The sequence below is a fragment of the Podarcis bocagei genome (genome assembly GCF_964188305.1).
Source record: "Podarcis bocagei genome assembly, chromosome: 2".
Classification (NCBI taxonomy): Eukaryota; Metazoa; Chordata; class Lepidosauria; order Squamata; family Lacertidae; genus Podarcis; species Podarcis bocagei.
The window spans coordinates 31,751,876-31,766,606 of NC_138126.1; the positions used below are offsets into that span (position 1 = coordinate 31,751,876).

General features: G+C 44.1%; 1 protein-coding gene across 3 annotated transcripts in view; it reads left to right on the top strand.

Annotated features, from left to right (window-relative positions):
* SLC25A26 (solute carrier family 25 member 26) overlaps nt 1-14,731 on the top strand; it is a 124,871-nt gene that overhangs the window by 97,362 nt on the left and 12,778 nt on the right. For all 3 annotated transcript variants that reach the window (XM_081184351.1, XM_081184352.1, XM_081184353.1), the window contains 2 exons: nt 7,862-7,926; nt 10,093-10,166. In XM_081184351.1, coding sequence (XP_081040477.1) covers nt 7,862-7,926; nt 10,093-10,166 — 139 coding nt within the window. The remainder of the gene's footprint in view (nt 1-7,861; nt 7,927-10,092; nt 10,167-14,731) is intronic.

Sequence of the window (14,731 nt, forward strand, 5' to 3'; positions counted from 1 at the left end):
ATGAATTTTCAGCTTTCATTGAAAGAAAAAGGTATTTAGTTCTGTTCCTTGGAAAGATATAAGGAAAATTCTACAGGTAATGTTTTACCTTTTTGCTTTCCACATCCTGACAAGCACTAGGCATTTCACATTTGTTAAATAACATCAAATGTCACCAATATTTCAGACAATAAATTTATGTTAAATGTAACCTCAAGCCTCAGCTTTCATTCTGATTTTGTTTCAAGGCTCTACCATTATTTTCTGGTCTCAGAAGTGGGGAAAGGAACATTTTTGGCTGTCATTTTGCATTACGCCTGCCATTTTGAAACCAGACCACATGCTGAATATTCTGTAGCACTTTCCCAAGCCTATAGGATCAGCAAACAGTTTCAGTATGATTTTTGTTTATAGTCTCCTTGCAAACCTGTGGATGATTGGATACCGTTCTGACCATTTTCCACTGACGCCACACTCCCCCAATATGCTTTCTCACTATAAATATCTGGCTAAGGACCTTTGAGATTTTGTAAGGGCTTCTCGGTACGTCTTGTGGAAAGTGCTGTGTTATGTGCATGAAGTTGTGTAGATGTTACTTTCTTAAAGGTTAGCTGGGAGGCAGGCATCACCTGTGCTCTCTGCCAGAATGCTGTGGCCCCAGCAGCTGTCCATGGATTCCAGGTGCTGGATCTGGCCATAGCCTGCCTGGTTGGCACGTAAATCAGGGCCTGTTTGGTGTGGGGTTGGCTTCTTTTAATGCCAAATGAGATGTGCTGGTGATGGGAACTCAAGCATCTCCCATGTTATCTTCTCATGCCCCCACAAATTCAGGCACTGTCCTAGCTGCAAATCCAGAACCAGACCAATCTGAAGCCTGAAATGGTGGGGGTGTGAGGGATCGCTTTAAGGTGGGAGAATGGAGAGGCAGTGCTCTGTTCCTCTCTTGATGCAAAAGCAGACCCCTTTCTTTATGTGACTCTCCTGCCCACGTCTAGCTTTGCCATACTCTAAATCTAGAATTTGTACCCATAGGCCCAGAGACAGTGCTCTCTTGACTTCCAGTGCAAGGACTGTTGCATTAATGTAAGAGTGAGAATTATGGTCATGCAAAATGAAATCCGGCGCAACAGTTGCATTGGCAGAAGTTAGGTGTGCAACGGGACATAGCAATCTGATGCACAATGAGCCACAAGAACGACAGCAGCTTCCTGCTCCTTCTTTTTCACAGGCCATTGAGCTAGTGCGTCTAGTACAATGTTGAGGGGACTTCAGCATTTGAGTTCCTCCCTAACAGACTTGCTATGTCCCCCTCAGGATTAACTTGACCTGTTGGTTTCCTACTGCTGGGAGCATGGTATGACCTGGGTGGAAAGTCCTTTCTGGATTTGAAATGCTGCCTTTCCAAATTACTTCCTGAAGCAGTTGGAATGTATATTAATGGTTGCTTAGCAACAAGCCAGATTCCCCACCTATCTCCACTTTCATGTCCAGACTGTCCCAATCTTTTAATATGTTTTGGAAGATGGGGGGCGGGGGTGGGACCTCCTTTGTTTTGTTTTGTTTTGTTTTGTTTTGTTTTGTTTTGTTTGTTAGGTTAGATCCTTGTTGATCCCCCTTTCCCCTCTGACACATCCAGCTCCTTCAGACGCAACATGTCTATATCATTTGTGGAGAGGAAAAGTGCATACACCCGCACGCCAGTATAAAACCATACGTAAACATTATGGTTTATAAGCATAAAGTAAGTCAAACCATTGCGTGAGAGTTATTTACATTTATCACCATGTTGCAGGTCTCTTGGAAGGAAAATAAAAGTTTATAAGCCCAAGCCGCTAGCCAATCCTTAATCACGGCTATGTTGCCAATACCACAAAGGCTGTATTCAGACACTATAACTGTCTGAGACTCCCTAGCTGCTCATGTTCTTTGCGTTACCACAAAATTTACTTAAAGCCTTTTAGAGGTCAGAGGAGAGAAAAAACATTAAACACGATAAACACAGCCTTCTGTTTTGAACTGTTGTGTTAACCAAGAAAAAATACTGGATCCTTCCCCCGCCCCCTAATCGTAATGTTGTCTACTTGGCAGAGGGAAAACAAACATTAGTGTTAAGTTAAATGGCCAACACTATATTTTTGTTTAAATGCTTGCAAAATTGCAGTGGTGGTTGAAGTAAACTTTCTTCGATGCTTTACAGTGCAGTGCTAACTGTGTCTACTCAGTGTGTCCCATTGAAGTGTGTCCCATTGAATTTAATGGGGCTTGCTCCCAGGTGAGTGGGGTTTCGATAGCAGCCTCAGCTGTTTGCAATGTATTTCCTGGGGCCAGCTGATTATCTTTGCTCACGGGTCTAGGAATACAGCACATCTTCTCTAAAGCCATAAACTAAAAGACCTCAAATGTTGTAACTTTCTCTCTTCCCTGCTCTGCTTGTGAATGGTCAGCAGCAACTCACAGCTGCTGGTGAGAGACCTTTGTCTTATACAGTAAGGGAATTGTTTTGTTTACTTGCTGAAGGAAGTCAGGATACTTTGAAATACTGTTTTCCCAGAGGGTTTTGTTTTGGTACTCTGTCCTTAGCATTAGGCAGCTCAACAGGTGGGGGTGATTGATCCAGTCCATCTTGGCATATCTTACAGTGCACAAGATCTATGGCGTTACCTTGATGCATTCGGAGAAATTACCGTGTTAAAACCTGTTGTCTTCCCTGCTTCGTGCTGTCATCTGCCTTTATTAATCACGGGCATCTTTGTCGAGGCAGAAATGTATCGGAAGTGAAGACTGCGAACAGTACAATGCTAGCGAAGGCTTTTTTGTGCAATAAACCTGGACAGCTGCCTTGGTTTCCCTTTCTGATCTAATTAGCTCTGACAAGTTTACAGTGGTGCGTTTTGAGAGTCTCCTTGCCCATACAAGGTATAAAGGCAATGATGAAATCTTCTTTTAGAACTGACTCTTTACAGATGCCCAAGACGGTTCTTCCAAACCTAAATTGGTTAAATCGTTGCAGATGAAATGCCCCATCCTGAGATTTCTTCCTTCTATTATGAGTTGAATCTTCCTTTTATAGACTAGCCATATCTGCTGACTAACTGATTGCATGTCCTAAGGATGCCATGCAGCTCTTCTTATGGAATGTGAGCTTTCAGTCTGATCCACAGCCAAGTGCAGGTGGATATATTGCTCTGCTCTCGTTCTAGGAATCTCAAGAGTGGGGTGTCTCAAAGTGTGGGGTGTATCTCCTTTCAAGCTGCACTGTGGCGTGGTGTCAGGTGTCCTGACAGAGTCTGCTCAGGAAGACAGACAGGTTACGCATCAGATTTAGGAGGGGGGACACCCTCCTTACCTAGAATTGTTGTTTGTTGGTTTTCTCCCCCCACCATATGTTTTTATTACAGTATTTTTCACGAGTAACAAAAGTACATACATTCACTTTGAGACATTATTGTTATCGGCAATATGGGGTTGAGGCGGAAAGAGAAGTGTGGAGAGTAAGGGGAGGAAATAGTAAAAAGGGGTGGGGAGACAGTAATCTTTCATTGTTTTACATTATATATGAGTGGATCTTTTGTGTCAGCAACACGCGAGTAGCAGTGTTAGAAAATGAGATATGAAAGCTAGGAGCTAAATGGCACCTTAAACCTAGGTTACGGGCGCAACGATGGAATGTCTAGGTGGGCTTTTTCAATAAGAAGAATACAAAGCTGAAAATGAATGAACTAAAACATTATGTTCATTTTTCACGTGCTCTAGTCCTTCCCCTGCCCACCCTCCTAATATTCTTAAGACAGTCTTTTCTCCAGTCTTCAGAAAGTGCCTGGAAGCGGGGAGGCAGGAAAAGGTCCTCCTTTGCTTCCACTCTGCAGTTTAAATCTGAAATCTTAGGCACAGTTCTGCACCCAGAGCTCAGAAACTGCTCGCGCTAATGAAATTCCCTGTCGCAAAATGCATCTAGAAAAAATGGGAGTTTTAAACACTGGTGGGTCGGTATTTTATTTTTGCTGGTGAAGTGAGAGACCAGAGGGCCCAGGGCATGGATGGTTGTAGTTAATTGGTTGCAGTGTGATTTGTGTGTTGATTCCAGATGGGTGGAATTTCATTCAGATTATGGCAATCTGTTAATAATTAAGTATATGATACCTTGACATTAGCTGATAATTTTTCAATATGTTTGTTCTTCTGGTTTGTTGATCTACCAAAGGCTCTCTTCGTTTCTGTGCTCATTGGTGTCCTTTTGAGCTCACCTTTTGTTGCCATCTTGCCTCCGGTCACGTAGGGATCTTATGAAAACTCTGAAGTGCCCATCCACCCCTTTCACTGCAGAATCTAGAATTAGATTCCTGTGGAACACCCTCCCATCAGATGTCAAAGTGATAAATAACTACCTGACATTTAGAAGACATCTTAAGGCAGCCCTGTTCAGGGAAGTTTTTAATCTGCAATATTTTACTGTATTTTTGGTTTCTATGGAAGCCGCCCAGAGTGGCTGGGGAAACCCAGCCAGATGGGCGGGGTACAAATAAATTATTATTATTATTATTATAGTGCATCCTCTCCGATGTGCAGATGTCATTACTCAGTATCCACAGTCCCTCAGGGGTGGAATCTGCTGTGCCAAGAGCCGTGGTGGTGCAGGCTGCGCAGCACAGCAAAACAATTGGGTCACACCAGTGCATAGTTATAGCAACACTTGGTGGTCACACTGCTGCCATGTTCTGAAGTCAAAGCAAGGAGCAAAACAAAATACGCTGTCGTTTGACAATGCCACTTCCTCTGAAGTCATACCTTGAGTGCAGTTGGAGGGAAATGCTGGTATCTCTCTTCCCCATCCGCTAGCTAGCTAAATTACAATACTTGCATATGTGATTCCTCCAGTTTCTGTTTATAACATAAAGACTGGGAGCAGTACCCAACTAAGTAACTGTCCACTGGCCCTACACCACCCCCAAATCTGCACAGTGCGGGTTAGGGGAAGCCCCAGAACATCTTTAGGGGACATTCAGCTAAGCGGAGAGCAGATAATGTTTTGTTGTGCAAGGAGAAATTCTTGCACTGGCAGATTGTTCCCCTTAGCAGTACTTTGAATACAACCCCAGGAACTGGTGATTGTGGACTTCTTGTCAGTTCCCTGATCCTCTGATACACGTAAACTGGATTATCCGCAGCGTCATGGAAACCCAGGGTCTGAGCTCAGTTGACCATGTTCCATGCATGTTGGCTACATGAGCTGCATTTCGTTGCTCCGTACAGTTTGTTTTACCTGTTTGAAGGTGGAAACTTGAGTCTATGAAGCTTGCAAGACCAGGAACCCTTCCAGGTTTGCTCAAAGCCTAGTTCGGGTTGAAAAATGCTTTTCAATCACTTCCAGATTTAAATATCTGTCTCCTGCCTACACTTTGGAAAAGAACAAGCTTTCTATATTCCATAAAACTGGGAGGAAAAGACAACTATTTATAGCTACTTCCCAAGACAATGCTCTGGGCTGGACCTTTTGGAACATGTACTCTGACCTTGGCTCTGAATTTTCTGCACACTCCTTAGAAAGGATCTCGCTTTTTTAACCGCTCACTGCTTTTCTCCTCTATCCTTTTGTTCATTACCTCTCGCCCGTTTAATAGCTTGCGCTTTGGTACCGCACTGCTTGGGTGACACAGCCAAGAATTCATCCCCTTGGTTCTGAACATCCTGGCATGCACTACGTTACCTTTGGTTTGGGAGAGGTGGTGCTATTGCTGTGGGAGAAACAACCCGCTTCTCTCGGCACTGTGTTGTTTCTTGCAGCCAGAAGCGTGATCTGTGTTCCTGGCATCATGCTACATGTTTTTTATGGGAAGGGCTCAGGACCGCAATACCTCAAGGGCCTCCTCTTTCCATATGAACTTACTCAGACCCTGGGATCATCTTCTGTGGCCCTTCTTCTTCTGTCTCCTCCATGAGTGGTCCAGAGGGTAGCAACACAAGAACAGGCCTTTTCTGTGGTGGCTCCCTGTTTGTGGAATGCTCTCCCCAGGGAGGTTCATCTGGAACCTTCATTATACATCTTTAGGCACAAGGCAAAAATGTTTCTAAGATGGGCTTGATGTAATGTGTTCTCTGCCTCTCCACAGCTTCTGGGGTTAGCCTAGCTGTATGGGTGGCTGCAGTGGTTAAATCTCTGGTTGCCACAGGCTCTTCTCCTTTCCTAGAAGTTTATGCCTCCTGTTTATGCTCTCCTGTGCCCCACCCAGAGGGGACCTGCCTCACTGCTGTTTTTCTTTCAACACATCCAGTTGTGTCAGGAGCAAAGCAGCAGTAAATCACACTGAACACATTGGAGTTAACCCTTTTTTAGCAAAAACAGAATCTGCACAGAAGTGCCAGGCCTAATGAGCACAGCAACTCATCTCCGGCAAGTCTTGACCCCATGAAGAAGTTACTGAGACTGAAGGTCCATGCCTCACCACTAAGTCCCCTGCTCTCCAGGGGTTTTCCTAAGCAATCTGAGACTGTGCCTGCATGAAGCTAACTTCTCCACACTCTTCATGCCCCTGCTGGTTCTGGGATGGGGAGCTTGTGGCAGCAGGAGAGGGAGACACCTGTGCCTCTTCACCAGCCAGACTCATCTCTGCCTCTTGGCCTCCCTCCTCTCCTGCTTCTGCTTCTGCCTCTGAATCTCTGCCCTACTCCTTCTCACTAGGCCCTGTTTACCCCTTCAGCTTCTGACACCTCCTCCTCCCAGGCTTCTGTCTCTTCTTCCTATGGCCCCTCATTGTTGTCCCACCACCAATTCCCAGGCCCTGAGTCTTCTTCCCTTGGGGGTTCCCCAGCTGGTTCCTCCCACCATTGCTCTGCGTCCAACCAGTCTTTGGCAGATTGCTTTACCCATATGTTTGAGCTGAGTTCTAACAAAACACTGCTAGGACAGTCTTCCGATCCCTATAACTGTTGAGTGCTATCTACACCGGTCAATGATGTGGTACCTTGTCCCCGGCTCATTGTAGAAAGGTTTCTGCTATTTCCTGCTCCTTACTTGGCTGCTCTAATGATAGCCTCAGTCCATGAATGTACACATTTGGATGTCCGTAAATGGAGGAAGCATCAGCTGATTAGGGAGAGACAGAGTCGGGGTTGTGAACTTCTAGTTGGTACCTTGTGCCCTCTAAACCTGGGGCCATAGCTCAATGGTAGAGCACATGGTTTGCATGCAGAAAGTCCCAGATTCAATCACTGGAATCTGCAGATCAGGTAGCAGGTGATGGAACAGCTTCTCCCCTGCCAGAAACCCTGGAGAGATACTGCCAGTCAGAGTAGACAACACTGGGTTAGATGGACAGATTAGTAGAAAGCAGCATCTGCTGGGTTGTGGCCAACCAAGAGTAGATCCTCTGAAATTAATAGATCTAAGTTAATCATTCCCATTCATTCCAATGATTCTGCTCTGAGTAGGATTAACAGGGGATTCAGCCATATGTTTTCAAGTGACAGCTCTAGAGTCCTGTCCCTGGGAGTACTGGGCAAAAATAAATTGAAATCAGAAATCAGCTTGAAGGAGTGCACTGTTTTCACATGGTAACACTGATGTCATGGATGCTTTAGCATTGCAGGGGGTTGGACTAGATGATCCCCGGGGTCCCTCCCAATGCTACAATTCTACGATTCTTTGTCGGCTCCAAAGAAAGGAGTCTGAACAAAAGGTTTTAAAAATAAATGTGTTGCAAATGATCCCACAATCCAACAAGACTGTGGCTTCAGACAACCTATGCCCAGATTCTGAAGTGAGAAACAAGCTGTAAGCATTAATAATGAAGTGGTTTTGGCAGAAGCTGTGGGAACTATGGGGCTGTGTAGCATGCATATTTAACAAACAAAGTCTTGCTTGTGTTTGGCATTTTTATATGCTCAGGTGGATTTGCAGCTGCAGTCACCACCCCTATGGATGTAGCCAAGACAAGAATTATGCTGGCAAAGGTAAGAGCTCGGAGAACAGTGCGAGGCTGATTGACAGGTTTGCAGGTTAATAGCACTGGGGGGTTTGCGTAGTAGCAACAAAATCAAACCCAGCACCTTCTAAGGGTTTCTTTTCTTCCATTTTAAGTTTGGGGTCTCTGTCTCTCCAACTCTGGTGCCCCTTTTTCTGGCTTTCCCTGCCACCTCTCGTTTCTTTTCCCACTCAGCTGCTGCTGCTGCTCCCCAAAGGGCTTCCCCAGTTGGTGCTTATTAACTGATCTATTAATTTAGATTTATAGGCTTGGCTCGTTCCTGTAACTCGGGGCTGGCAACTGCTTCCCCTAATCCCATTTATCCTTGAGTCAATACACCGAGGTGGACCAGTGTTATTCCTGTTTTTCAAGTGAGAAGCAGAGACTGAGTGATGGTGGCTTGCCCAAAGCTGTGCTGCATTAGGCTGGGATTCAAGCCCAGATCTCTCCCAGGTCCTATCATGCCACTCTGCCCATCTGAGCCTGACACCTCTTTTTTCTAGACTGAATTGAGAAAAATAGCCTTAGCACTGTGCTCCCACAGCACTTCATTCTAAGCACCAGGATCTTGCACTTCAACAAAAGAGAGACGAAGTGGACATGTGCATTATTTGCCAGTGTGGTGTAGTGGTTAAGAGCGGTAGTCCCGTAATCTGGTGAGCCGGGTTCGCTTCCCCACTCCTCCACATGCAGCTGCTGGGTGACCTTGGGCCAGTCACACTTCTCTGAAGTCTCTCAGCCCCACTCACCTCACAGAGTATTTGTTGTGGGGAAGGAGATTGTTAGCCGCTTTGAGACTCCTTCGGGTAGTGATAAAGCGGGGTATCAAATCCAAACTCCAATAATAATAATAATAATAAATGACTTCATCTGAAACCAGTGTGACATGCTGGTAAGAGTGTTGGTCTAGGACTGAGGAGACCTGGGTTCAAATAAGCACTCAGCTATGACACTCAAAGACCAGTCTGCATCTACTGACCTACCTCACAGGGTAAAATGGGGGGTGGGAGGTGGGGAGAACCTGTCACGCTGAGGAAGGGAAAACTTAAACATGTTGCAGAGTTCCCCCAAAATAGACCAGAGGCGATTGTACTTCATCCAGCAGAGCTTTACTGCTATTGAAGGCAAATGAGCATAATGGTCACAAATCCAATACATATAGGATTGGCACAGTCCATAAAAAAATCCAGTTGCAGCACTTACAATAAAACTTACAATACTTATAAGACGAAACCTTCACACTACGTACGGAACAGAACAGAACACCAGAACAAAGAGACAGTAAGCTCAGGCTCCTTTTGGCCTTACTATTATAGTTAGCATGACCTTGACAGAAAGATAACAGAATAATGATAATAATAATAATAATAATAATAATAATAATAATAATAATAATAATAATAATAATAATAATAATAATAATAATTTATTATTTGTACCCCGCCCATCTGGCTGGGCCTCCCCAGCCACTCTGGGCGGCTTCCATAAAAACCAAAAATACAGTAAAATATCACACGTTAAAAACTTCCCTGAACAGGGCTGCCTTAAGATGTCTTCTGAATGTCAGGTAGAACCAGTTTAAATCAGCTGTACTCAGCTTCTCAGAAGGAATAACCCAAACAAGAACCTTCTGCCTGTTTCTTTCACATAGAAAGAAACCTTCCAGAACACTCCTGAATTAAGCAGAACAGGAAAGATCTCTACACATCAGATCAATACTTACTGTACTACAAACTGCAAACTGACAGAACCATGTACAGCACCTAGAGTTTTTTGGAGGGAAGGTGTGACACATAAATGAAAATAAATAAACAAGCCAGCTTGGGAGCAGACCTTTGTCTTGGAAGAAGTACCTTGGCTTGCAACTCTTAGATTCAGTCCTTCATGGATGTGTGGTGGTGTGGAGAAGATGCCCACCCGCCAAATGCAGTTGAAGTGGAATGACATAAAAAGGAAACCAGCAGTCATTCCATATCTATGGAGCACAGTGGTAGTTCATGCGCCTTGCATGCACAACTTATCAATTTAAAGGGCTGCAAAAGACCTTTGCCTGAGACTTTGGAGTAGAGGTAGACAGTAGTGTGCAAGACATCCCAGTGGTCTAACCTGATATGAGGCAGCTTCAAATGTTTATCTGTGTGCTTCTTCTATACAGACCGGCTCCAGAACCGCAAGTGGAAATGTGCTGTCGGCTCTGCATCAAGTATGGAGGACCCAAGGGATTTCTGGGTAAGGATGGACTGGACACAGGGGAAATGTCTCAGCATTGTAGCATTTGAAAATGCTGCCTGGGAAGAAGGTGGGTTTCACTTGTAACACTGGGGGCCTTTATATTTTGCTGCAGAAAGGCACCCCCCCTCTGTTTAATGTTTTCATCTGTGCTGCTTGGTGACAGATAAGTTGTAAGAGGAATGAGTGAAACTTAAATTAGTACTTTTCAAGCCAGGTGTGCAGCAGGCACAGCACTAGAGCAAAATGTGGGCAAACAAGAAAGATTCAGCTGTTTTTATTGTTCAACAACGTACACAAAGTAGTAATAATAATAAAGAATACTTGACGAGAAGTAGGGGAGGAAGGAAGACCCAACAGATCGACAGAACAAATATTATGTGGCTAGTATTTGTTTTGAAGAGGGTTACTTGAAAAATAAATAAATCAGTGTTTTGCAGTGGCCCAAAGGGTTTCCATGGAGTTGTGATCAGCAAAGCGGGGTATGGGTTCAAATTCTAGCTTGGATTAGTGAGTTTATATTTAATAGGTTTAGTATAATAGCATACTACAGCGGCTCCATAATCTTTGCTTGTCATTTGCACCCTGTTTGTATATTTATATGTATTATGGTTTACTTGTAGGTTTAGTAGTTCAGGGGGTTAAAAGGAGAAGACCCCGAATAGCCTTTCTTTCCAGCTGCCTCCTTTCTTTCAATCAGTAATCGCCCTCTGCTTTGCAAAACTTACCGAGTAATAACAGTCTTTTCTTTCTATCCTCTCTGCCAGAGAATAAGTAATGGGGTTGATATTAGGCTTCACTCTAAAAACAAATAGAAAGCTGGGAAAAAAGGAGGAAATGCTAATAATCATTCTGGAACAGGCCTGCTTGCAAGCTTCTGTGGAGGCAAAGGTTTGTTGAATTAGAAGAACCTCAGAGATTATCAATTAGACTCCTCTGGACGGAGCCACGTTGCTCTTACAAACATTTCATTTAAAAAGAAGTCTAAGTTAGGGCCAAACTTCGATATAACATTAATTGCATCATCATCATCGTCGTCATTATTATTTATTGAATTTATATACCTGGAGGTCTCAGGGCAGTTCACATAAAAAGATCACAGTATATAAAATAAAAATAAAATCAATAACCCAATAATACCCCCCCAAAGCCACATTTTAAAAGGGTATGGGATGTTGATCAGGTTATAAAGGCCTGGTTATAAAGGAACATTTTTGCCTGGCGCCTAAAGGTGTATAATGAAGGCGCCAGGTGAACTTCCCTGGGGAGAGCATTCCACAGATGGGGAGCCACTGCAGAGAAGGCCTGTTCTCGTGTTGCCACCCTCCGGACCTCTCGAGAAGGAGGCACAGGAAGAAGGGCTTCAGAAGATGATCTCAGGGTCCGGGTAGGTTCATATGGAAAGAGGTGGTCCTTGAGGTATTGTGGTCCTGAGCCATTCACTCATTCATGCAATTAATGAGTGCACACTTTGTTGTTATGTCAACATGAGCTTTGGGGTCGGCTGAGCAACCTTAGGACCATGGATGGTGGGTCACATCCTCCCATGGTCCTAAGAAAAACCACACCTCTGCAAGATTCTACACTTTGGCAGGAATAACCAGTTGCAGAAATATAATATGAGGGACACTGGCTTGCTTGCAGTAGATGTGAAAAGGATCTAGTGGTCTTAGGGGACCACAAGCTTAACATGAGTCAATGGTGGGATGCAGCATTAAAAAAAAGGACTAATGCTATTCTAGGCTTCACCAACAGACATGTAATGTCCTTCAGGGACGTTTGGAAGTTGCTGGCATTGTCGAGGTGCAGCAGGCCACAGACCAGCCACCTGAGCAAAGATGCTGCATCCATAAATGCCTGGGACGTTGCTCCCTCTGAATTATATTCACTGCAAAATGCCATCCAAGGAAACCACCTGACTTCATGGCTCTCTAGACTGGCTGTAGCACAGTAAATAAGAAAGATTCTAAGAACAGGCACACACAGTTGCAGCTGAAAATTAAATTTCATTGAAAATTAAATTTCATTAATTCTGTTGAAAGGCCCTAGACCTACAATCACCCTCCTCTCTCTCCCTCTCTCTCTCTCTCTCTCTCTCTCTCTCTCTCTCTATAGATATATGTCTTCAGAATTTTTCTAGCTGGGGGGGGGGAATATAGCTCTGATTAATCTCTAGGCAGGGAGAAGTAGCAAGCTGGGGCAGCCTCAAGAAAAGTCTTGGAAAGGGTGGGAAATAGGAAAGACCAGTTCTGCCAGGCCTGCTGCCAATTATAAATCTATTAATCAGAACAGTAAAAGTGTCAGGCTCTGTGCCTGTCTGAAACCAAGAATGACAAATGCCTTATCTTGCGGATTGACACCTTATTAAAACCAGAAGGGCGCATTGGGCTTCCTGTTGGCACCTCCACTGTGGGCCAGCAAATTAACATCCCGTCCTGTCAGGGGAGAGAGAAAGAGAACTAACAGCAGCAGATAGGTGTCTTGGCAGTGATATAATAGGAGATTATAACAGGAGATCAGAGGGGCGTAAAGCAGACATACGCTTGCGCTGGTTTTCTTCTTCCAGATGAGAGGCTGCTCCCCTGTTTTGTGCACACTGGCACTTCTTTGCATCATGTTCCAGGCTGTCTGCATTCTGCAGAGTCAAAAATCCAATGTGGCCTTTTGGTATCTGAAGAGTCTCCTCTTCCAGTTTTAGAGCACTCATGGTTTTGGATATCGGATTCAGAATGTATGGGTAGTATTTAGTTGTGAGGTTGCAACTTAGAGACAGGCTTCAAATTACATGTCCCTCAAAGCCTCTTTAAAAAACAACAACCATGGAACACCATTTGCTGTGTTGCTCAGTTGTTGGAAACTAGAACTGACTAGTGGACAATGGAGTTCTCTATGGTGTTGTGGACTTCGTTCACTTTAGCTGGCAGATGTAGGAGTTCCCCAGGGTTGGAGGCAGAATACTGGTTGAGAGGGATAGTTAAGCAAATAAAAAAAGGAAATGGTTGATGGAGTCCAGTGTTGTAGGCCGCAATCGGTAGGTGCATTCTTACAGTGAGAGCCAGTGTGGTGTAGTGGTTAAGAGCGGTGGACTCGTAATCTGGTGAACCGGGTTCGCTTCCCTGCTCCTCCACATGCAGCTGCTGGGTGACCTTGGGCCAGTCACACTTCTCTGAAGTCTCTCAGCCTCACTCACCTCACAGAGTATTTGTTGTGGGGAAGGAGAATGTTAGCCGCTTTGAGACTCCTTAGGGTAGTGATAAAGTGGGATATCAAGTCCAAACTCTTCTTCTTTTCCTTCTTCTTACAAAACTGCATGCCCATCCACACAGTGGTCTACACGTGCTTGGAAGTTTCTTAAACTGCTTTCTCAACTCAGCAGGGCATTCAAAGAGACTTGCTCTTGGGAAATGCTGTTGGATAGATAGCCCCACAAAGACTCCCGTGGATCACATCTATAGTGTCAGCATCTGGCACTGAGATGCATCTTTTGACGCTTCCGTTTTGAGACTGGGGTACCCACCCAAACCAAGGAAGTGTGACTCAAGCATTTCTCTAGTGAGAGCATTGCCATGAAAGTACTGGGAGACAAGCATGAGAATGATTTTTAACCTATGATATGACAACCTGGGTGGGTGGATAAAGATCTGTCAACACATTTTAGTGTCTGAGGGAGCAACACCCAAGCACCCAAACGCTGAGACTTTTAGACGTGATTTCAGTAGGCCTTCTTTCTCAAGTGAGCTTCCTTTTGGGTGGTAGCCTTAATAGATTTTCAAGTCTGCCTCGGAATGAGGAGTGGGAAGTGGTCTCACAGAAAGCAATTTGCAAATGACAGTGGTCTGCTGCATCTCATATCAACAAGCACAAAAACCTGCCATTAGGAAAATCTAGACGTGGCCTTAGTGTTAGGTTTGGGGCAGAAATTTGTCAGGTTTGTATTTTTTGTGTGAACCTGCATAATTTTCATTTCCCAAAACAATGCAGAAACCAAAAGACAGTGACCTTGCGAAATTCAAATTTTGTGACCCAGTTCTCCAACTAAAATGTGTGCCAAAAAAAAAAAAAAGATTGCATAGGTAAATGAAAATAAAATTCAAAGCTTATATTATAATAGAGGATCTTACTTGCAAAAATGAATGCATGAATGCATATATTAAGAAAAATTGGCACAAAAATATGTACTCACTTTCATGTGGAAAGAAAACTTCACAAATTGATGTAAAAAATGAGTTTAGGGTTTGAAAAGTGAGTACCTGAGGGAGATTGAAAATGACCGATTTGTCCATCTCTGCTTAGAATTCAGGTGCCACCCCTCTTAAAGTTATCCCTGTATGGAAGATGGTCATGGTTAACCGATGACGGAATGAAACCAGGGTCTTTCTTTGTGATTTTGAGATTCAGTGAGGCATGCGGGTGGTTTAGTGTGTGGATAATGAAGTAATAATGTGCCATTCTTTTGTCAATGACATCATCTTTCACAAGGAGTAGGTGCCTGTTCAAGAAGATGGTCTTTCCCAATTAAACTGCCTCAGCCTCCAAGGAAGATGACAGCATTTCTACAGGGAACA